Consider the following 26,555-nt stretch of genomic DNA (forward strand, 5'->3'; position numbering starts at 1 on the left):
CAACATGGCACTCTCGAGAGCACAAGAAGACCTAAACAAAATTACAACTTGCTTATATCAAAATTCAATTATAATGAACAGCACCAAAACACAAGTTAATTGAATGAGAATCGTTCACCCAGCACCACTTTTGCTATACTGTCACACACATACTGCTGCATTAACAACAAAAAATAGCTGCCAATGTCCTGAAATCACACCCATAACACATGCAAAATACCTTGGCCTTTACATAGATTACCACCTTAAATAGACAAAACATATAGAATACCTACATACTAAATAATGCCACAACATTGCAGCAAAACTCTTCCAAATAAAAGACAAGATTCCATTAATGTAAAAAAAAAAAAAAAAAAAAAAAAAAAAAAACTCATATCATGGTATTTGCAAATCACTACTCAGGTACAGTATAACAGTCTAAGCAAACACAACAAACAGCCATCTAATAAAATTAGAAACATTACATAGGAAAATTGTTTCAACAGTGATTTGGAGGCCTCATATACAACAGCCAATAACCGAACACTTATGGCAATACACAAAATCCTGGGCATTAAAAATCTGAAACACTACATAATGTTATTAACAAATTACTTCAATAACACCTATCATAACAACAGACAACACATCAGATAATACGACCCACAACAACTCTTTACACCTCCTAGACCCTTTAACTCATATGGTTCTGCATTGAGATCACATTTCATACTCATGCTACTCAACAACCTAACACAAAATTTAAAACACATAGACAATTACAGAACATTAAAACACCAACATACTTCACAAATCACCATATAAATAGTATATGCTAATCCTATTCTCTTCATAAAAGCTAACCCTAGCTTCGAAGTAGGTGGGATTAGCCCCCTCAGCACAGTTTAATCAACTAATCCTCATAATCAACATTATTATAGTTATTATTAATATTGCTATTATTTCACTAACACTGAACTCTTCAAACAGATTGCAATGTGTTAACCATATAACTGTAGATAGCCTGAATGATGATAATAATAATCTCTCTCTCTCTGTGAAATATATATTTATTAAAAAAATTATAATTATAATTATTATTATTATTTACTATATTTGTACTAAACGGAAAATTATGTGCTAATTGTATATATTATAAACTCTGTTTGATCATATTTTGTCAAATTTTGAAAAAAAAAAAAAATAAACATTTACATGCAATCATATTTCTTTGAGTAACTGTGAACTACAATAGTAAATGATTATTATTAATAATGCATGAAATATGCTGTTATATCAATTGCACATTATGCATATTATATGGATATTAATTAGAATCTATTCTATAGTCACATGAAATAAAATGTAGTATTATTGCTTCATTTTACATTATATCTTTTGATTATATCTGAGACATAATCAAGTGTTAAAAAAAAATTATTATTATTGTCCTGACACCTCCAAGGACTCATCATAGGAGGATACATTACTCCACTACAACTTTCTGCTATAGTTATAATAAATTACTAATAATTAATATTGAAACTTTTCCTTCCTTTCATTATACTGAATTATAATGAATTCACTATAATGAATTAATATTGAAACTTAGCTTTTTTTTCTCCTTTACCATACATTGCACAACACTAAACTCTTCACCGTCTAGCGACAAACTTATTAATAAACTCTAAGTAAGTAACAATGACTCAAATAATTTATATCAAAACATATTAATTCTAACTTCATTCAAAAAGAGGTCCATCATCAGCAACATTTTTGGCTCAGAATGAACTGCAAATTTTTACCATGCATCATAAAGTCAAGATGCTATGAATGAAATAGCAGTCAAATAGTTATCAAATCACAAAATTTCTAGCAATGAACAGTATGTGTGTGTGTGTGTGTGTGTGTCTACATTTTACAAAAACAATTTTTAGCATTACACTAAAATAGTTTATTACATCTTTTCATTACAAAATTCTTCATTATTTATGAAAATAGATACAATTTTAAAAATTAACCCAAATCATCATTTGTCTTACAATGTTTCTTTAAAATTAAGGAAGTTACAGTGTTTCCTGTTTTTCCGCCAAACTGAAAAGCTGAAGATGGAATCTGGTGGTGGAGAACAAATCCTAAAGAATAAATGAGAATATAATTATGTATATCTTATTACATATGTGATGTTTAAAAAGTATAACTCCACTCAAATGTTTAAAAAAGAAAGCACAAAACTGAAAACAAAAATATACCTAAAACACTGAGAAAATGAAATAAATTACTCAATATAAACAATTGTAAAGAAGACGTTACTGAACTTTATCTATTGAGTTTAATAGTTTCACATCTACTTGCTCATAAAGCAAGTGAAACTGAATAGTCTGAAATGTGTTATATATATATCAGGAATTTTCCTGTATGAGGGTGTGATGAAAAGTTGTGATAATAATTGTCTGTAAAAATACTAGTGGTGGTGGTGATGGTAGGTGATGGTGCTGGTGTAGATGATGATGCAGTTAGCTGTAGTTGGTGGTTGAGTGGTGAAGACAGAGCTGTACAAGTGTCCCAAAATAATAATAATCACCATGAAAGTATTAAGGTAGAACCATGTAACTTACACATTATTCTACATATTCCCTATGAAGTGTTAATACACTTGTTAAAATGCTGCTGCATCATTTGCAATCCTCTGAGAAAAAGTCTTTCCTTTGTTGCACAAACTAGGACAATGCCCCTGCCCACAAAGGTGTGTTCTGTAAACAATAGGAAAATTAAGGGACCTGATGTATGAATTATTGGAATATCCACCCTATTTCCCAGATTTGGCTCCCTTTGACTTCTATCTCTTCCCAAAACTAAAACTCTTCCTCGCTGGTCAACATTTTTCTTCGAATCAAGAGGTGATTGCAGCAGTACAGGGGTATTTTACAGATCTTACTGAGAACCACTACAGGGACGGGATAATGGTGCTGGAGCATCACTGGAATAAATGTATTAGTCTTAAGGGAGATTATGTTGAAAAATAAAAACAATTTTGAAATTATAAATTTTTTTTTTTTCATTTTAGGCCGAGAACTTTTCAGACCACCCTCATATTTATTATGCCATTTACTTTGACAAAGTTTGATATTTTGGTGTCCATGTCTTCTTCTTCTTCATATAATAAATCACATCCCAAGTATCTGAAAGGATTTACTTGTTCTAATATTTCATTATCTATCACCATTTTACTTCTTATTGGGTTTTCTCCTTTGAATGCCATTATGTTTGTTTTTTCTTTAGCTATTGTCATATTATATTGTTTTGAGATATCATATAATGATTTTAATGATCTTTGTAAATCATCTTCTGATGTAGCTAATAATATTTGATCATCTGCAAATAGTAGTGTATCTATATTCATTTGTGGGGTTATTTGTATACCAAATGGGTTATACTGTTTCCAGATTGTTATAATTTTATTTATATATTATACTGAAAAGCAGAGGTGAGAGGGTACATCCTTGTCGTACTCCACTTGATATATCTTTCCATTCTAAGATGTGTTCTAATTTAACTGCTATTTTATTTCCTGTATATATTTCTTGAGGGATTGTAAAAGTTGATTTGGTATATTTAAATAGGTTAATATTTAAAAAAATTTTGTCAAATGCTTTTGCACAATCATAAAGGCCACATGTGTTTCTTTTTGAAATTCTCTTCTCTTTTCTATTAATAATTTTAGAGTAAAAATTGGATCTATGCAGGATTGGCCTTTTTGGAAACCATTTTGTTCTTCTAGTAGTTTGTCCTCTAGATTACTGCTTAGCTTCTCTTTTAATATTCCTGCATATATTTTATATCCTGTATTTAACAGACTAATTCCTCTATAGTTATTGCAATCGTCTTTATTTCCTTTTTTTATATATTGGGAAAACATGTGCTTTTTTCCAAGAGTTAGGAGTTTTTCCAGACATCCAAACCATATTAAAAAATTTCAGAAGTTTTTCATTAAATTTTTCACCTGCATTTTTGTATAGTTCTATATAGTTCTATATTTGTATTGTTGTCTCCTGGTGTTTTTCTATTTTTCATCTTCTTTATTGTATTTTTCAGTTCTAACATTATGATATTTTCTGTTAGGTCAATTCTTTGTTTTATAAAATTTTATTTCATTGTTTTCATCTGTCCAGAAATTTTGGAAATAGGTCACCCATTTTTCTAAATGTATTGTTCGTATTTTTATCTTTTTTTATTTCTTTATCCATGTATTTTATTATTTTATATGTTTTGGGTTGTGGCTTAAATAAATCCTTTTCTAGTTCTGTTAAGAAATTGTTCCATCTCTCTATGTTTTTTCCTTACTTCTCGTTTTGCAATTGCACTGTTTGTTTTATACTCTTCTTTCATCTGCTTCTATTGCTTTGGAATTTAGTCATTTCTGGTAATTGTCCTTTTTTGTTTTTATTATATTTTCTATTTCTTTGTTCCAGTCTTATAGTCCTGTTTTTCTAATCCATTTGCACTTTATTCCTAAGGTTTCTGTTGCTTCTTTTGTGAGAATTTGTTTCAAATTTTCCCATTCATCTTCTATGTCACTTGATTCATGTGTAGTTTCTTTTTTCAAGTTTGTGCATTTTTGATATTGCTGTCTAACTTGGGGATCCTGGAATGAAGAAATTTTGTAGCTTGGTTGGTAAGAATTTTCAATTTTATGTATTTTTAGTCATTTTGATTTAAACCGAATTTTTGCTGATACCATATAATGATCAGAGTTTAATTCAAAGCCTCGATATGCTCTTATGTCTAAAATTAACTCTGCTAATTTAAAATTTGCAATAGCACAGTCAAGTACTGATTTGTATCCTCTGGCTGACTAAGTATATTTATGTATTTCCTTGTGTTTAAACACTGAATTCATTATTCTCATGTTATTATAAATGACAAAATCACACAGTCTATAACCATTTTGATTACATGCATCTTTGCCAAATTTACCTGTTTGTTTTGTATTTTTTGTTTCCTATTCTGGCATTTAAATCTCCAGTTAGTAGTAAATAGTTTTGTTTGTTTTATCTATGGCATTATGTAATTCTTTATAAAATATATTACTTTCTTCTTTTCCCTCTTCTGGTGCATATGCACCAATTATTGTTATGTGGCCTCTTAATGTCTTAAGTCTAATTTCTATTAGTCTTTCATTCATACAGCAAATTTTCATTAATTTTAATAAGAAAGCAAGCAGACCCAAAGATGAACATAAATAAAACTCATCAGTGGAAACCAGACCAAGAAGAGATACCAAGGTTGAAGTAATGAAGGGGTCATATTTCCGCATATAGATAATGAAAAGGTGTATCACCTTATGATAGATGTTAAAAGTTTTTTCACTTGGTTATACTATAAATTAAAAATGTCAAGAAATTATATTATTGGTTTAATCCTTATCCAAATGTAAGCAAAGTCTGCACGTGAAGTATTGTCCTGACTGTGCAACTTGTATATAGAGGCTAATGACTTCACATCAGTTGCCTTAGTATCACATAATGCAAAGCACACTCCCTTACAGATGTGTATAATGCTATGCATTATGGGAATGGCCACTACCCAGACCAGTTTTCACCTTTATTGAGGACTCATCAGTGGCAGCCAGATTCCAGGAGGATGTTAACTGATCTACCAGTCTGTCTAAACCAGGCCAAACTGCAGGCACAAAGAACTTTATACACTTCAGGATGTGCAGGAAGATAAACCACTCTTTAGGAATCTTTTTTCCTTTCAGGTGTACATAGTGATTGGTAGTCATTCTAAATAATTACAAAAACACACTACCATGTTTAAGAACTTACTTTAATTAAAATTAAAATGAAATCTGATGTTTCAACCTTTATATCAAGGTCATTTTCATGAATACACACACACACACACACACACACACACACACTGGATCACAAGTTACATTGGTACATACTACAGTGGGCCAAGAATAATTATTTGGTCAACCATTGACAATAGCCTGACCTCTTGTGGAAAATACATAAATAGTTTTAAAAAATTAATAAAATAAAATATTACTAAAACTATATCAGCAGTAATTCATTACTTTAAATTTCTATTTGCAGATTGAAAATTAATGCATTGTTATCCAATTAAATTTCTTTTCTGGTATTCACTATGTGAGTTATTCTTCTTTTTCTAGATGCTATATGGATTTCAGGTGAGCCATCCAAATCCTTGGGACTAGAAATTTCACAGGCTTCTTTGAATTTACATTTGTACCATGTTTTGGTCTAATGTCAGGACTGGGTGCCTTTCCATTCAATCCAGTGGCAAATTTCATCATAATAAGAAAGAGCTGCTTCTCTATGATAAGGTACTTGATGTGTTGTTTATGTTCTTTCCATTTTACAATCTGTTTCATCTATGTAAGGTAGCTTACAGGTGCAATGGATCTGGTATCCACCTGGGCAGATAAGAGAAGGAAGAGCATTTTAGAAGATGCTCTTCTACCATCATTGGCTCAGTGATTTTGAGGATGCCATAATGCTGGGATTCTTTCCATTTTACAACCTGTTTCATCTATGTAAGGTAGGTTACAGGTGCAATGGATCTGCTATCCACCTGGGCAGATAAGAGAAGGAAGAGCATTTTTAGAAAGATGCTCTTCTGCCATCATTGGCTCAGTGATTTTGAGGATGCCATAATGCTGGGATGTGATTGTGGTGGTGGTGGTGTGATTGGTTATTATGAAATTACCTTCCTGTATGTGTGATTATTTTGTAAATGAAAAAGACTAATGAGACAGGAGTAACATGGGAATTTTTCCAGAAATAATACCTGTTTTATTAATGTTTTAAAGTGGAGAAAACATTTAATAAAAAGAGGGAGAGTTGCTATGGGGGATAGATGTGATTTGTATCAATGTTAGGTGGGCCTGCCTGTGCTGACAACAATTGGATGAAGGGAGTTATTAAGTTTGTGAATTTTGGGGACCTCATATATCCTGAGTGGTTTGATGAAAAAGTTTACATTTTTGGTAACCTCTTTGGGCCAAAATGTAACTTTCCTTTAAGAATTTATGGGTGGCTGCCAACCTTTACATACTGTTCACACATCTGAAGTTGAATATCAAAAACATTTCAACTTGATGCTGGCCAAGAAGAGGGCAATCCAATTAACTGATGATCCTTTTTTCAGATTCATGCTCTATACTTTCCCACCTATTCTCTGTTGTATGCCTTACGCCTCTTTTTCATAATTTCATAGATAATGTTATGTGAATTGGTCAGTTTTGTTTTTCTCCTAAGACTGAGTGGCTGCTGGCCAACGATTTACTATCCAGCTTCAAACCAAGTGAACCAACTTCTCTTCCTCTTTCATTTCCATTTCTTTCTTTGGAATAGCTTCACTCCATATCACCTAAAGACTACAGCCTTCAGCTGTTCAAGAAAGTCAAGAACTTCCTTTTTCCCCCTTATCAACTTGTCACCAATTACCATGACAAATGATGTAGCAACAACTTTTTTTAAGTGACTCATGCACTGATAAGAGAAGATCACAATACCTACACAGTAGTTTTCTGTTATAAACCTATGAATTTTTGATTTTTAAACTATTAAATCCAACTAAACTTTTAGATATGGAATATGAAAAAAGTGCACTTAGAGAAATGATGCAAATTTTATATATTTTTCATTTGACTTGGTACTAAGCAATAGGTTTGAATTAATCTACTTTTACCATTAGCTCCATTTCTAGTTTATAGTAAACCTATTATAACTACTAAAAAGTGCTGACATCCTAAAGCTATAATGTAATTCTAAAGGGAATTCACTCTAAATTATTCGCTATAAGAAACTATTCCCCACAAGTTTTCTATAGTGATAGCTGACTGTATAATTGAGAAATTAAAACTTTTAGCTAAAACCAGCAATATTGCTGGAGTATGAAGAATTTGTTTGTCTTGATTTTATTATTATAGGGAGGCCCTAAACATCATTTCCATCCACACAACTATTCGACATTCTCACAGTATCTATCATACTTTGCCTTGAACTCGCTCACTGTCATAGCACCCACAACAGACTCTGGCAGCTTATTCCACTCATTTACCACTCTAAAAGTAAAGAACCCAGCTCTAAAACCCCTGCTAACAACACTCTTGCCAGCTTCCATAGGTGTCCCCTAGTTCTCCCACCACCAGTCCTGATCTCAAAAATATCCTCTGAATTAATCCTATAGAATCCCTTTAGCAATTTGAATGTCTCAATCATATCTCCCCTTTTCCGCCTATCAACCAGTTTCTGCAACCCAGAAATCTTCAACCTGTTCTCATATGGTTCATTCCATAGACCTGCTATCATCTTAGTCACTCGCCTCTGGATCCTCTCCACCTCCTCCCACATCAAGAAGGAACCTAGGTGACCAAATCTGGGCACAGTAGTCGAGATGAGGTCTTATCAGGGCTCGGTACAGAGGTACAATAACTTGCTTGTCTCTGCTCGTCAAGGTATTTTTCAACAACCAAGTGAGTTGATGAGCTGATTTAGCTACTTTTGCAATGTGCCCCCTAAACTTCATCTCCCTATCCACCAACACTCCCAAGTCCCTGGCCTCATCAATCTCTTGGAGTACAGTTCCACCAATGTGGTATACTGCTGCTAATCTTTTCACCCCAAAATGCATAACCTTACATTCTGTCACATTAAATTGACATCCATTCTCCTTAGCCCAGAACTCCAATCTATCCAAGTCATCCTGCAAGACTTTGACATCGTCTGCATTCACTATCGCCCTACCCAACTTTGCATCATCAGCGAACAAATGAACTGTTCCACTTAGATCCTTTCCTATATCGTTAATGAACAAATTAAACAGCAGTGGTCCAAGAACAGAACCCTGCAGCACACCACTAGTCACAGGCTATCTTTTGGACTCTACTCCTGAATAAACTACTCTTTGATATCTCTCCATCAACCACCCACCTATCCATCTCACCAACCCTATATCCATTCCCATATGTTGTAGTTTATGGATTAGGATTCCATGTGGTATCCTGTCAAAAGCTTTTGCCAGGTCCAGCAGTATCATTGTAAACCCATTTCCCTTATCCAGTTCTGCCGTCACCTTGTTATAAAACTTGTTATAATATTATTCACCTATTCAAAAAATCATTTAATTTCCAATGTTTATGGTTTGCAGCATTATTAAAATCTGTGTAAAAGTAGCTAAACAAAAGTCATGGAAAGACTTTGGTAAGAAAACAGAAAATATTCTGGAGGCTGTTGAAAATGCACAGGAAAGGAAAAAGTGCTGTAAAAGAAACTACAGATGATAAAGGTGAATTGAAAACTGGAGAAAAAGATTTCCTTGATTAATGGAGTAATTATTTTGAAAAATTTCTAAATGAAACAAGCAGTAACAGCACAGTAGTAAAAAACGCTCAACAGGAGTATAATCAGGAATGCATACCCATACTTGAAGTAGAAAAAAAGTCGTCAAAAACTTGAAATGTAGAAAGGCAGCCACAGTCTTGCAGTGGCTGCAATACAAGACTATGCACTTCTGAACTATCATCATCAAATTCCTGCCATGTACCCTCAAGGGTTTTACAGGATATGATAGTACTACATGAAAAAAACTACATCATTACTAACTTCCTATCTACAATTTTCCTCCAAATCAGTCTGTTACATGTCAAGACTCCAACATTATCAGATCTTATATTTCTATCGTCTAAGGCACTTTATACCATATCAATCCACCTATATCTTGGTCTTCCTTTGGGTCGTTTTGCTGCCAACCTGGCAGAGAACACTTGCTTTGGTAATCTTTCCTCGCCCATTCTGTTTAAGTGACCATACCACCTGAGATTAGCTCTGCTAACGCATTCCTGGATGCTGACAATGTCAAGTTCTTTCCAATATCCTCGTTTTTAATATGATATTGCCATCTGTTCACGCCTATAATCTTTCTCAGGACTCTCATATCTGCGGTCTCTAGTCTTTGGTCAAGTGTTTTACTTCTGACCCAGCTCTCAGATCAATAAGTTAAAACTGGTTTGAACACTGTCTTGTATACTGCTAATTTAGTGTTTAGACTAATTTCTCTTTTATTCCATATGAATTTATTCAATTGACTTCCCACCATACCAGCTTGGCTGATTCTGTTGTCTATTTCTATATTTAATTTACTATCTTCAGTAAAAATCGTGCCTAAGTAGCTGAAATGTTTTACTTGTTCCACAGGTTCTCTATTCACAATGCAGTTGACATTTTCAATGATTCTGCCTATTTTCATTGTCTCTTTTTTTTTTTATTGCTGATCTTCATACCATATCTTTTACAACAGTTATTCAATTTAGTCAGAGAATCCTGCAGACTTGTAGCGGATTTATTTAGAAGTATAACATCATCCGCATAAAGCAAAGAGCTGACATTAACATCTCCAATTTTGATATCATGTTTAATACCACTTTCCTTCATAATGTGATCCATATAGATAATGAATAACAGAGGGGATAATGTACATCCTTGTCTCACATCAGATTTAACATTAAACCATCTTCCTGTACGTCCTTCAATTCTAACTGCTGACTTACAACTCAAATAAAGACTAAGTATAGCTCGATATAATGCCCCATTGACACCATATAACTGCAGCGTATTGAATAACTTCTCTCTTGGCACCTTGTCATATGCCTTTTCCAAATCAACAAAACTTAAATACAGATCTTTGTTATATTCCCATGCTTTCTCGACTATTTGTCGTAAAGTGAAAACCTGATCCTGACAGCCTCTGTTTGGCCTGAATCCATCTAGTTCTTCACCAAGCTTTTCTTCCACAATTCTTCTCAACCGTTTCTCAAGTATACTTGCATAGATCTTGCCAGGAAAACTCAGTAGAGAAATACCTCTGTAATTCTCACATTCAGTTTTATTTCCCTTTTTATATATGGGTACTATGAGAGCCCTACTCCAATCATTGGGAATTCGTCCCTCTGTCCAGGCTTTCTGGACTATGCAGTGCAGCCACTGTAAGACTTTTATACCACCATACTTCAGCATTTCTGGTCAAATATCATCTACTCCAGCTGCCTTTCCACATTTCAAGCCTTTGATGGCTTTTTTGCTGTTCGCCCTGGTTCCCTGGCGAAAACAACGGGGGCCTTGTTTAACCGGGCGATGCCCCAGCCGGCATGAAATTTTGTCATGTTGTACCATCATTTTTTATTTTGGTTTAACCAATTTTTCATGTAGTACTTTCATATCCTATACACCCCTTGAGGGTACATGGCAGGAATTTGATGATGATGATGATGGCTTTTTCTACTTCAAGTATGGATATGTATTCCTGCCTGCATGCCTGGTCAGCGTTTTTTTACCACTGTGCTGTCATCACTGCTGGTTTCATTTAGCAGTTTTTCAAAGTAATTACTCCATACTTCAAAGATATCTTTTTCTCCTGTTTTCATGTCACCTTTATCATCTCTAACTCCTTTTACAGCACTCTTTCCTCCATTTTTAAGCTTCTTCAACAACCTCCAGAATATCTTACCACCTTCTTGATATTTATTTTCTATATTCTTGCCAAAGTCCTCCCATGACTTTTGTTTAGCTAGTTTTACACAGTGTTTAGCATTCTTGCATTTGTCTCTATATTCTCTACGAGCACAAGGTGACTTATTTGACAGGAACTTTTGATATGCTCTCTTCTTTTCCTTCACTGCCTCTTTAACTTTCTGTGTCCACCAGGGAGTTCTCATTTTTTTATCCTTGCAGACAACCTCACCACATGCCTCTCTGGCAGAATCAATCAATGTTTTCCTCAGAGTTTGTCACTGCACCTCCAAGGTTTGGTTGCTGTTCTCGAACTCTTTCATTTTTTCTTCAACAATCTTTGTGTATTTTAGTCTACAGTTCATATCTGAGAGCTGCTCAACTTTTATTCGCTTTAAAACTTTCTTACATGTTATTCTTTTCAATATGAAATTCAATTTTATCCTGCTCAAGACTAAATAGTGATCACTTGCAATTTCAAATCCTCTGTACACTCTGGTGTCCTGCACCAGGGAGAAAACATCACTATCAACAATAACATAGTCAATGAGACTTTTCTTATTCCTAGCCTCTTCTCTCCATGTGAATTTGTGCACATTTTTATGTTGGAACATGGTGTTAGTAATAACAAGTCCATGTCCTGAGCAGAAATCTAACAGATATTTGCCATTATTATTAAGTTTGCTCTTTTCTCCAAATTTTCTCAAAATATTTTTGTATGTCTCACAATCATTTCCTACTCTGCTATTTAGATCCCCAACAAGGACCAACTTTTCCTTTTTCATTGTGTCAGTTGCTTTTTCTAAAGCCTCAAAAAATTCCTCCACTTCTACCTTAGTAGAGCCTTCTGTGGGACCATAGGCACAAATAAGTCTCATTTTCCAGTTCCCCATTCTCATATTTGCCCACATCACTCTACTTGAGACTGACTGCCATTCAAGAAGATTAGCCTCATATTTTGTGTTGAATACTATGGCTACTCCTTCTTTTCCTTGATTGTCATTGCCTGAATATAACATTTTGTATTTATTGCTCAGAAACATCTCACCAGTTTTTGTCTTTTTTGTTTCAGTCACCCCTATTATGTCAATCTGGTACTTATCTAATTCCTCAGCTAGCTCCATTTCCTTACCATTCAGGCTTCTTATGTTGATAGTACCAATCTCTAACTCTGGTGATGTTGAGTTGGGGTTTGTTTTCAGATTTGTTCCAGTAGCTGACTTTTCGCTGTTTGCCCTGGTTCCCTGGCGAAAACAACGGGGTCCTTGTTTAACCGGGCGACGCCCCAGCCAGCATGAAATTTTGTCATGTTGTACCATCATTTTTTATTTTGATTTAACCAATAAGAATACAATTTGGTCGTCTAAATCCCAAATTACCAGCCCATCCTCGTTCGTTCAGTATCCAAGTAGATACCCAACAGGGTGCACCATGAGAAGGTGAGGATTGGACATTAGGTCAGACGCCCTGGTCGGTTCTCCGCATTCCTTTAAAGGCTATGTGGAGGTCTCCTCTCAGTTATACAGCTTTGACCCTTAAGCACCCCCTGAACTAGGCAGTACATATTTCAGAAGACCTGGACAGAGGAACAAATTCCAGATGATTGGAGTACAGCTCTCATAGTACCCATATATAGAAAAGGAAACAAAACTGAATGTGCGAATTACAGAGGTATTTCCCTACTGAGTGTTCCTGGTAAGATTTATGCGAGTATACTTTGAGAAATGGTTGTGAAGATTGTAGAAGGGAAGCTTGGTGAGAAATAAGCTGAATTCAGGACAAAAATAGAGGTTGTCAGCATCAGATTTTCATTTTATGACAAATAGTTGAGAAAATGTGGGAATATAATAAAGATCTGTATTTAAGTTTTGTAGACCTGCAAAAGACACATGAAAAATTGCCAAGTACCAAGCTACAGTTATATGGTGCAATGGGACATTATATCAAGCTATACATAGTCTTTATTTGAGCTGTATGTTAGTTTTTAGAATTTAAGGAAGTACAGAAAAATGGTTTTGTGTTAAATCTAGTATCAGACAAGGATGTACATTACCCTCTCTGTTATTCATTATTTATATAGATCACATTATGAAGGAGAGTAGAATTAAACCTGATATCAAAATATGGAGATGTTAATCTCAGCTCTTTACTTTATAGAGATGATGTTATACTTCTGAATAAATTAAGTACAAGTCCACAAGATTCCTTGAGTAAATTGAATAACTATTGTAATAAATTTGGTATGAAAATGAGCAAAGACAAGGACAATGAAAATAGACAGAAATATTGAAAACATCAACTGTATCCTGAATGGCAAACTTAGAACAAGTAATACTTTTTTTAGCTATTTAGGCACAGTTTTTAGTGAAGATGTTACATAAATTAAATATGAAAATAGATAACAGAATTAGTAAAGCTAGTATGGTAAGCAGTCAGATGAATAAATTTATATGGAATAAGAAAGAAATTAGTTAAAACACTAAATTAGTATACAAGACAGTGTTCTAACCAATTTTAACTTATGGATCTGAGAGGTGGGTTAGAAATAAAACACTTGATCAAAGAATGAAGACTTCAGATATGGGAGTTCTCTCAAAGATCAGTCTAGTGAATAGATGGCATCAGTAGCAGTATCATATTAAAATGAGGATATTAGGAAAGAACTTGCCATTGTTAGGAATATTCTAGTAGAGCTAATCTCAGGTGGTATGATCGCATAAACAGAATCGGAGAGGAAAGATTATCAAAACAAGTGTTCTCTGCCAGGTTGGCTGGAAAAGACCCACAGTAAGACCAAGATATAGGTGGATTGACAGAGTAAAAAGTGGCTTAGAAGATAGAAATATAATATCTCATAATATGGGAGTCTTAACAGATTGATTTGGAGGAAAATTATTGATAGGAAGTTAGTAACGATGTAAGTTTTTCATGTGGCACTATCATAGTATACCCCTTGAGGGTACATGTCAAGAATTTGATGATGAATAATCAGCACCTGGCTAGAGGAACCAGCACAAGGAGTTATCACTGGAAGTTGAATAAAGGATTAGTTAGTAGGGGTGGAATGACTAAATTTTTCGCTTGGAGAGTAGTGAATGAGTGGAATGGTTTGTCAGAGTCAGTTGTGAGTGCTTTGTCTGTTAATGGATTGAAGGAGAGGTATGATGGATTCAGCGCAGACAAAAGGACTTAACAAAGAGCCCATCAGTTTGCAAACTAGCGGTTATAGTAACTACTGCTCAATATATTTCATGTCCGTGCGGTTAGCATAGTGGCTATGCACTTCGCAACCATATGCCTGGGAAAGGAGTGTCCTAGGTTTGATTCGCGTCGACGATGTGAGAGCTTAAGGATCTTCCTCAGCCATAGTCAAGTTAGCCAGTCTTGGGCGTGGACAGCAGGGTTTTTCCCAAGTTTATCGGGTTTTTCATCCTGTAAGCAGGCAAACCGGACCCGTGAACGCACAGGTTACAGTCAAATATATATATACTTAATCCCTCATTAAGAGGGCTCAACCAGTCCTAAGGGCAGTTGAGGAATGGGGGGGGGGTACCCCACATGAATAAATAAGTAGAGTGGGTAAACCATATAATAATAATAATAATCAGTACACAAAATGATATGGAATGGTATCACAGATTAATTTCTTACTATTACATGAAAAATTTATTCATTCACATACATGGTACTACAAGAATTAAAAATTTGTTATGCGAAACATTTATATGACCAGATTTCAGTTAAGTACCTTGAAATTGTGAAATAAGTTCTTCTTCTGTCCAGTTACATGAAGTAATAACAAGGAATCCTTCTGGCTGTAAAATTTCAATAACTCTAGCTATATAACTTGCTCTCTTCTTTTCTGCATCTTTGGGACAGAGGTTAATAGCATCGTATGTACCTAACAAATATTACAACAGAGTGATTATGAAAATAGAAAATAAAATAACATTTTTAAATGCAACTTTAAAGCCAGTACAATTTTGGTATTACTTGATGATTCAAAAAATGACAAAATATGATAAAATACAATAAAACACAATGAAATTCACTTAAACTCCCACTATAGCAAACTGCTCACAAGTCGTACAAAAGCTCTGTAATGTCAGTGCTCCTTATCTAAAGAAAATCAGAGCTGTAATTAGGTGGAACAGGGCCATGGGCATAATAATAAATAATAATAAAAATAAATAAATAAAATAATCAAAATTTTCAATTATGCCATGTTAAAATTGTGTTTTCTAATCTACTGAACTCATTAAAAATATTCTACAGTAGAATATATAAGATATGTAAATAATATTATTTCTTTCATTTTGTAATCACTTATTTATTCAAATATAGAATATGATAGCAAATAGTTCAAATTATATTATAATAATATTTATCAAATTTCCAAATTCACCTCCATGCTTAATCAGTAGCAATTGTTTTTGCTCTAACATTTAAAAATACATTACATACCTGCAATATTAATAAATCTAAAAATATATAAATTTTATTAATAAACTTTACTGTTATACAGTATTTATTTTCATTATTTATTTCCGTAAGAAATTAAGGGTGCTAAATGAAAACCCTGTGCATGTCATTAGTGAAAATGTAGTGCAAATCAACTGCATACATGCGTACACACACGTACACACACATATCATATTTGCAGGTATTATATAAAATGCATCTGTATTTTAGGGGCATTTTTGGGAGAAAAAAATTATTTTACTGAAAAAAAAAAGTACATATTTTTGAAAATAATTATAACATCTTATCACACATTGATAGAAAACAATTTCAGAGAATTTTGGTATAAAACAATTATATATCAAGGAAAAAATGGAGGATTACAATGATTTTAATCTTCATCCTCATCTTCAGAACTAAACAAATTATTTTCTGAAATCTCTTTTGTATTTGAAACAGTCATACATGCCTATACTTGAATGCATTTTGTATCAGGAGCCTTGAAAAATTATTGACTGGTATGAGACCAAACAGAGAGAATCAAGGAAGCTGAATTATGATGGAGGAATGGTGTGAGTCTGTGTGTAAGAGCAACAACATTATGTAACTGTGTTAATGATGGGAATGGGCATTATCATGGAAATGATGGGGAGAGAATGAGTTCATGTTTGTCCAGTTTGGACTTATCAAGCATGTGCAAGGATGTCTGCATAAGTAAGGCACTAGATAAGAACAGAGATTTGCAAGTTGTCCAACTGTTATAGAGACTACAGAGAAGAGTATACAAAAAAAAGTGTATAGGTGACATATGTCTGTACATGAATACTAAGAGTATCAGAAACAAAGGGGTATATTTTGTTGCCTTGGTGAATACATTAAGACCTAAGATTACGGGGATTAGTGAGACCTAAGAGAAACAGACATAACTAACTGATATTGAGTGTGAAGGGTACAGTATTTTTAGAACAGATAGACAGGATATGAGATGAGGGGATGTTTACTGCTAATGATATTGGATGACTTAAATTCAGTTAGAATGAGACCTATGACTGCAATAACAATTTTCCATGTGGCAGTGAGCTTGAAACCATCCAGTGTGAGGTGGGGTCTAACAAAATTACATATATATTTGGGTATTGGTACAGATCTAGTAGATTAGTGGATCACTTATTCCTCTTCACTCCATTGGGAGCATAGTGCCTCAACCACAGATCTCTATCTAACTCTGTTTTGTGCTTCTCTATTTGTCTGTGTCTGGTTCTTTCCAATCTTCCTGAGCTCTTATTCTATTCCTCACCTGCCAGCTCATCTTTAGTCTATCTCTCTCTTCCATTTCCTTGTGGATTCAAGTCTAATGCTTGCTTGACTTTGTCTTTTTTCAGGTTTTCTTGGTACATGCTTTTTCCATCTCCATTTTCTCTGACTGCTATCATACATTAGTGGTTTTTGTTTTGTTTTCTGCATAATTCTTTATTGGATCTTTATTGGCCATTTTATAGAATTCTTCTTAAACAATTATTTAACAAGCTTTGCAGCATTTCCTAATTGCTTGTGTTGTCCATGTTTCTGTTACACGGAACAGAACTGATTTAGCATTTTTATTAATCTGATGTTGTTTTATAAATCATTTCCTTTGATCTCCATATTTTACCTAACGTTAAAAATTCTCTGTACTCTCTCTCTGTCTTAGGTTTTATATCTTCCTCTGCTCCTCCTTGTTTATTATTGATCCTAGGTAATTCAAGTTCTCCACTGTTTTTAAAATTTGACTATCCAGTACTATGTCTTCTTTTTTGTTTGTTCTTTTTATTTTATTTATTCTTAATCCAACAGTCAAGGCTTCTTCATTGAATTTTATTGTTTTTTTCCTTCATATTGTTATGTATGTGCAAGTAAACACATATCATCTATATATCATCTGCAAAATCTAGGTCACATAGCTGTTCTATTAAATTCTTCCACTGTATTCCTTTGGTGTTTTTCAAATCTACAAATAAGAAATATTGATGGCGAGAAAATACAGCCCTGATGACCCGTGTTTTAATTTCAAACCTTTGTGAAAGTTCTCCATTGTAGTTTACATTTTTCATACATTTTTTTAAACTATGTTGATAAATTTACATGGTATGCCATAATATAACATTAATTTCTACATTGCTTTTCTGTCAATGCTTTTTAAAAATCAATAAAGTTGATATAAAGATTTGACTGTCATTCTATGACTGTTCTATTATTATTATTATTATTATTATTATAATAGAACTTAGCTTCTGGTCTATTTCTTTTTTTATTCTTTCTAATATCATTCTTGTTATAGTCTTTTACTTGTGTTTAATAATGATATTCCTCTCCAATTACTGCAGTCAGTTAAATCTCCTTTTTATGGTAGATTTCATTCTGTAATACATTCTGGTTATTTCTCCTTTAAAATCAAATTGAAGGTACAGCCATGGGCAATCCTCTTTCTCCTGCTATTGCTAACTTCTTCATGGAACACTTTGAACAATGTACAGGGTGAGAAAAATTAAAGTCCTATTTAAGTCCTTGTGGAGTGACACCCAGTGATCCAAAGATGTAAAATTTTGCAGGAATTGATTGCACATCATATGGAGTGATAGCTGAGGAAGGGGGGGGAGGGTAAATTCGCCATCAAGAGTGTTGATGATGCATCGTATGTAGATGTGGTAATTTTTCTGTGTGTGTGTGTGTGTGTGTGTGTGTGTGTGTGTGTGTGTGTGTGTGTGTGTGTAAGGAGAAAAGCAATACAAGCATTAACACATTTATATTCACTTCTATTATGTATTCACAAACTGTACTGTTCAATATGCTGCCCTTCCTAGTATGCCAACTGCATCCTTTGCACAGTGTGTTCAAGCAGAATGCAGCTAGTTGGGACTGATGTTGCACACATATTGCATTATGCTGTCTTTCAGTGCTGTCAAGTTATCAGGATGATCCAGTTAAATCCTATCTTTGAGAAATCCCCAGGGTCAGATCAGGTGAACAAGGCAGCCATGCAGCAGTGGGAAATGCATGGCTGATCACTCTAGCTTCTGTGAAATGGTCTCAAAGAACATCGTATAAAGATCAACCAATGTGTAGAGGTCCCATTATGCATGAAATATGACTGAATCTGTGTACAGGTACTGCTGTAGCTATGGCACAACAAAATTGTTTATCATATTGTGATACCTCTGGCAGCAACTGAGCAGATTGTGGGATCTAACTGGCAAATATCCTCAAAGAAGAATGGTCCAATTATAAACAAAGCTGTAAACTCACACCAGACAGTAACTTTGGATGAATGCAAAGGAATTTACTGAATTGCATGCAGGTTTTGAGTAGCCCATATTCTGTAATTGTGGCATTCAAAGCTCTGTTCAGGTCAAAGTGAGCCTCATCTCCCCAAAAAATCATCCACAGCCATGCACCATCCAAGCCCACTCGAGAAAGGAATGTTAAAGTGAATGTCAGTCGACTTTCAAAGTCCAGTGGGTGCTGGAAGTTTATTTTTATTTCTTTAGTTTATTTTTCTAAATGAAGTTTATTCTTCTAAAGGAAGTTTATTTCTCTAAATCCAGAGTAATTCAATAATAAGGTGGTACACCTGTTGGCAACTTGTATAGGTAAATAAGACCTCTCCTATTGCTTCTGCCTTAGTATCTCCATGTTTGGGTCTGCCTCCCACTGACAAGACCTCAATAAAAGTCGAAACTGGTCTGGGTAGTGGCCCTTCCCTTAATGCATAGCAGTATACATGTCCGCAAGGAGATGTACTTTGCATTATGGGAGATACTGAGACAAGGAGTGATGAGAGCTTGGTCCACCTTTGCTCGGAGTTGCCTGGTGTTGCACCACCTTACCTCAGTCCTGAAGATATTTTCAGGCACAAACTTTGCTTGCTTACACTTGGATGAAGGATTAAACTAAATTTATTATTCCAGTGGGTGCAACTCCTGTGTGAGGGTTATCTTGAATGGAGATAGAAATGCAGAATCTTTCATAGAATTTTCTAGACAGTTGTGCAAGGCATATCCATGTGTCTTGAAGCAGCACATGCACTGTAGGAACTAACACTGTTGTTCATGGCCTACTCCACAACAGCAGTAGCAACTTCATTCATTTGCTGTGAACTGATAGGTTTATGAGCACTGCTAGGTTTAACTCCCAATGATCCTGTTTCTTCAAAATAACTAATCATTTGTTGCATAGAACATGGAGATAGTGGACCTTGTCCATTTGTTCAGGTGACAAAATCCTATACAGCGCAGTTCAAGCTTGAAGTGGTAGAAGTAGCAAAGGAAAAAGGGAATCGTGAAGCTGGTAGATTGATCAGTGTTGGAGAAAGTAGTATTCATGAATGGCAAAAGGCTCAAGCAAAAGAGGTTTCAGTTGATACAACAGGGCACGAAAGGTCTAACTTTACTGTGGTTCTCCGCGTAACTGCAGATAGTTCCAAACTGCCACTGATGGTGATTTTCAAAAGAAAGACTGTTCCAAAAGGTTGTGATTCCAAAGCTATTATTGTTACTGCTAATGATAAAGGTTGGATAAATTCCAAGGTGATGAAATTTTGGTTGGAGAACGTGTGGTGAAAGAGAAAAATGGCATTTTTCAACCCAAAATCTTTGTTAGTGTTGGATTTGTGTAGCACACACAACAGCAGAAGTTAAAACAATTGTATTTCAAATTGGCTGTCATTCCAGCTGGTTTAAAAAAAAACTCCAACCCCTTGATCTTGCAGTAAATAAACTATTCAAAGACAAATTTGTGGGCTAAGCGGGAAGACTGGATGATGAATGGCATCGATGAATATAACAAAACAGGGCAGATGAAAAAGAACGTCATGTAAAGATATAGTTACGTGGATTGTAGAAAGTTGGGCTGCTGTAAGTGAAAACTGTGTTAGAAATGGTTTCATTAAAGCACAATTGAATGCAGTGGTATCTGGTGACAATGATTATGAAGCTGAAGAAATACCAAATGAAATTTTTAACGCACTTGATTCAATATTGAGTCTGATGAAGAATTTTTTGGATTTGAATAGTGTAATGTTCAATAAATATTAAGTAATACTTCTACCTTAGTTTTGTTATTACATTTGATTTACCTCTCATACCTTTCTAATGTATACTGTGCATGTTAATTTTTAATGAATTTGAATGGCATCCATGAATATAACAAAACAGGGCAGATGAAAAGAACGTCATGTAAAGATATAGTTACGTGGATTGTAGAAAGTTGGGCTGCTGTAAGTGAAAACTGTGTTAGAAATGGTTTCATTAAAGCACAATTGAATGCAGTGGTATCTGGTGACAATGATTATGAAGCTGAAGAAATACCAAATGAAATTTTTAACGCAATTGATTCAATATTGAGTCTGATGAAGAATTTTTTGGATTTGAATAGTGTAATGTTCAATAAATATTAAGTAATACTTCTACCTTAGTTTTGTTATTACATTTGATTTACCTCTCATACCTTTCTAATGTATACTGTGCATGTTAATTTTTAATGAATTTAGACTCTTTTGTACAGATAATGCATGTGTTATCTATCAGCCGTATAAAACAAAGTCTTTATTTTATACAGCTGTCTAAAGCAGAAGTGTTGACTGTATCCCTTGAAATGGATAAAACTGAGTATCGTGTGGTTATAAAATTCTTTGTAAAACAAGGCTTAACGACAAAAGAAATTCATTCAAAGTTCATAAAAGTTTATGGGCACTCTTCTCCTTCGTTTTTCGACAATTAAGAAATGGGATGCCGAGTTTAAATGTGGCCGTACCAGCCTTCAAGATGATCCATGTGAAAGACGTCCAAAGAGTGTAACAACACCAGAAACCATTGATCAAGTGCACGATATGGTATTGGATGACCGGCGAGTCAAAGTGCATGAAATTGCTGAGACTATAGGCATTTCAAACGAATGTGTAGGATATATTTTGCATGAAGAATTGCAAATGAAAAACCTTTGTGCAAGGTGGGTGCTGCATTTGCTCACAGCAGATCAAAAACACACTTGCATGAAAATCTCTAAAAAGTGCTTGGAGCATTTTAACAAAAATAAAACTGATTTTGTGTGTCGATTTATTACTATGGATGAGACTTGGATTCATCATTAAACACCAGAATCCAAACAGCAGTCAAAAGCGTGGACAGAAGCCGGTTGTTCAGTGCCAAAGTCAGTTCGATCAGCAGGAAAGGTCATGGCATCGGTCTTTTGAGATGCTAAAACATTTATTCATTAATTATCTTGAAAAGGGTAAAACAATAACCAGGGAATATTATTCCGATCTTTTAACCAGACTAGAGGGAAAAATTTGTTAGAAAAAACCCAGTTTGCAGAAGAAAAAAATCATCTTTCATCAGGACAATGCCCCTGCCCACAAAGGTGTTTTGGCAATAGGAAAATTAAGGGATCCACTATGAATTGTTGGAACATCCACCCTATTCTCCAGATTTGGCTCTCTCTGACTTCTATCTCTTCCCAAAACTAAAACTCTTCCTCGCTGATCAGCATTTTTCTTCGAATCAAGAGGTGATTGCAGCTGTACAGGGGTATTTTGCAGATTTTACTAAGAACCACTACAGGAACGGGATAATGGCACTGGAGCATCGCTGGAAAAAATGTATTAGTCTTAAGGGAGATTATGTTGAAAAATAAAACTAATTTTGAAATTATAAATTCGTTTTTTCATTGTTAGGCTGAGAACTTTTCAGACAACCCTCATATATAATGAAAAATTTCATCAGACAATATCCTACAACACCCATTTTAAAGTTTATAGACTTCTATCAATCATATCATCCTCTTTCTCCTGTTAACCAGAGTCTGTAATCCACATACTCACAATCTGTCCTCATAATCTAAATCCCATAATCTTTGATATAATCAAATATAATCTTTGTAACTCTTCTTTGCACCCTTTCCACAGTTTCTTTATCCTCTTGGAACCTGGGAGACCAAATCTGCACATAATAATCCAGGTGTGGTTTTATCAAGCCTTATGAAGAGGCAAAATGACTTCCTTACATATTAACGTTCACTTCAACATCACAAGTATCCTCTGAGTTGTATTTATAACTTTTGCTATGTGACCTTTGAACTTCAAATTACTATCCACCATTACATCAAAATCCCTAGCCTCATCAGTTTCTTTTAGCAGAACCCCACTAATATAATATGCTGTTGGAAATCTCATCATGCCAAAGTACATAACTTTACATTTACTAACATTAAACTGACAGCCATTTTCATTGGCCAAATTTCCAGCCTAATCAAATCATTTTGTAAGTGCTGGATATTGGTAGCATTCCAGATTGTCATGCCCCATCTTCACATCACCAGCAAACAATTTTCACATCTCCTGTTAGACTCTTCCAAATGTCATTTATGTATAGATTGAACAACAATGGCCCAAGGACTGAACCCTGAGGTACACCATTAGTCACCTTAAATCTAGCAGATTCACACTTACCATATACCACTTTTTGATATCTGTCTGTCAACCATGCACTGATCCAAGTCAACAGTTTATATTCCAGTCCCATATTCTCCAGTTTATGCAACAGCCTTTCGTGTGGTATCCTACCAAATGCCTTAGAAAAATCCAACATTATCAAAGTGTATCCGTTCCCTTTATCTAACTCGGCTGTAACATTGTTATAAAATATGAGCAAATTGCTAAAACATGATCTTCGTTTAGAACCCCATGCTGCTCCTCACAGAGTATAGCTTGTTTGTCTACCTATTTCTGTATGCGAGTTTTCTTACTAACTTCTCTAAAATCTTACTGCCACACTAGAGATACTGATAGGTCGGTTGTTAGACACATTAGTTTTTGCACCACCCTTATGCAATGGAACTATCGTACATTCCTTCCATTCCTGTGGTATCATTCCTGAATTGAGACCCAAGCTATACAAACATGTGAAAGGCCTAGCCAATTCGGATGAACATTCCTATAGCAAACATGTTGATATTCCATCTGTCTTTATTAACAAATTGTTATCCAGGTTCTGCAAGCTCTTGAACCTCATTTTCATGCACCTCTAAGTCTTCATCCAATGTATCCGTAGTACTGTGCACCATGCTGCATACACCTGGTTGATATATTTTAGCAAAGTGAACACTCATTAAATGAACAATCTCATTAGCTTCTGACACTAGAGTACCTCTGCATTCAATTAAAGTTATTCTTCCACATTCATTCTTTGTTTTGCTTTCAGCATAATGAAAAAATTCTTTTGGATTGTCTTTAGCTTACATAGCCAATTTCTTTTCATATTCTGATTTAGCTTTCTACACATGTTACTATTCTGGCCCGAGCTTTATATATTTTATTACTCCTCTCACATTTATTATCACAATATTCTTTCCACATCATCTTCTTCTTCTTCTTCTTGTGGATCTCTTGCTTAATAAAGTTGCACATCAATTTCCCTCTCAACCTATTTATTCTTCGAACACTAAGGATACATTCAGATACCATACCGCCTCATTTAAGCACTTTTTCAAAGATTCCCATGCACTGCTGACATTTTTCCCATTCAGTAACTGATACTATGGAATCAAAGGTAGTATTCTCCTAACATGAAACTGACAGCCATTTTCGTTTGCCCAAATTTCTAGACTATTTAAATCATTTTGTAAGTGCTGGATATCGGTAGCATCCCTGATATCCAGCACTATAACAAATAATAATAATATTGCTAAATAACTAGCATTCCTATTCCTTGTGTACATGGCATTGCTGAATGGATAGCAAAAGTTTTTAAACCAATGAATATTTTTGTTGCCTTATGTACCATCAAAAAAAATCCAGCTTTCTCACTTCTCCTATAGATAAGCTTCCATCTCTCAGTTATCCAGGCATCTACAAGATTACTTGCTTTTCAGAGTTATCTTATTTTGGACAAACTGGAAGATCTGCTTTTATTCATCTAAGAATATGTCATATATTAAATACTATGAGCCTGAACAGTCTGGACTTGCAGAACATGCTATCAATAAATACTAAATAAGAATTTATTGGAACAAGACAAGAATCCTTCATAAAAGTTGTTTCTTCATAGAACATCTTTATAAAGAAATATCTGAAACTTTACTTCATTGTCCTAACTTAAAGATCTGAGGGTCTACATTTATCCCCTTTGTGGAAGATAGTAAAGATTAGCAGATTTAAAAAGTACTAACTTTATTTTGTTTATATATATACACATATATAACATATAACATATATATACATATATAACATATAACATATATATACATATATAACATATAACATATATATACATATATAACATATAACATATATATATATATATATATATATATATATATATATATATATATATAAGTTAGGAAATTATTGACATTATTTATATATCTTACATTAGCTACTCAGGTGGCACTTTTTAGAATTATCTTTGTTTAATTGCCCATTGTAATCCTATACTGACAATGCCATGATACTTGGGCAAAAATTCTACAGTAATAAAGTTTATTTTACTTTATTTTATAATTCTTGTGATTTTGATACAGTGGAGAAAGTGCAAAGGAGAGTGTTAAAAATGATATCAGCATATATGCTGATATCCTCATCTAGTCTTAGTGTTGAATTCATATCAAAGTTTGATAGCTCCCAAACCTCATTTTCATGCACCTATCTCTATATCAAATGTAGTTTTAGCTTCTTTGTGTCATTTGATAGATTTTGGAAAAGTGAACACTCATTGTTTAAATAATCTCATCTGCTTCTCACACTGTCTCCATTGTCTCTATCTTACTGTCTACTGTCTCACTCTGTTTAACCGTCTCTCACACTGCCACACAGTCTTCAAGATACTGTCTCCATTCACTAAAATTGTTCTTCCGCATTCATTTTTTTTTTTAACAACTCTCACCTTTTCTGGCCTATGTATATGTTTAATAATTTCACTTGCTCACTCTTATTCTCATGATATTTCTTTCACATCATCTTATGGATCTCTTGCATAATAAGATTGCACATCTTTTCATCTCCACCCTGTTTATTCTTCAAACTCTAGGGACACATTGAGGTGCTGTCTCATTTAAGCACTTTTTCAAAGCTTCACATGCATTGTTGATATCCTTCCCATTCAATAGACACCATGGGGGGACTCTTCAGTTTGTCATAATTTCCAGCTTTGTAGTCAGCACATAACCTGTCCTATTTGGAGCATCTGTATAGTTAGTTATTACTTTCTGGGACAGTACAGCATGAGCACTGTTACCAAGTGGTTGCAAAACTCACATTCCTGTCTGAGACCCTTTAATGCTATAATCAACTCTAATCCTCTTTAACCTTGGATTGCTTCTTTCATCTGCTACCTGAGAAAGTTGTCATGCAAAAGCTCAATAAATTCTTCTTCATTCCAGATCTGTAGCAACAACTATCATATTTCATCCTGCTAGCCTCGACTTCACACTAGATCACCTAAAGCTCATTGCTACATGGAATGCTATTACTGTTATTGCTTTAATATGCTTCTACTCTAACTGGACTCAAATCATTTGATATCATTAGTAATATTCCCACATCACCTC

General features: G+C 34.4%; 1 protein-coding gene across 1 annotated transcript in view; it reads right to left on the minus strand.

Moving 5' to 3' along the window:
• Nucleotides 1-1,921: 1,921 nt before the first annotated feature.
• LOC150109942 (EEF1A lysine methyltransferase 2) overlaps nucleotides 1,922-26,555 on the minus strand; it is a 108,512-nt gene continuing 83,878 nt past the window's right edge. The window contains exons 6-7 of the mRNA XM_090397318.1: nucleotides 15,268-15,420; nucleotides 1,922-2,117 (exon numbers count right to left, since the gene is read on the minus strand). Of these exons, the coding sequence (XP_090253444.1) occupies nucleotides 1,999-2,117; nucleotides 15,268-15,420 (272 nt within the window). The 3' untranslated portion in view covers nucleotides 1,922-1,998. The remainder of the gene's footprint in view (nucleotides 2,118-15,267; nucleotides 15,421-26,555) is intronic.

Source organism: Typopeltis vanoorti, chromosome 1, assembly GCF_054136105.1.
Source record: "Typopeltis vanoorti isolate ZY-2024b chromosome 1, IOZ_Tvanoo_1.0, whole genome shotgun sequence".
NCBI classification, from domain to species: domain Eukaryota; kingdom Metazoa; phylum Arthropoda; class Arachnida; order Uropygi; family Thelyphonidae; genus Typopeltis; species Typopeltis vanoorti.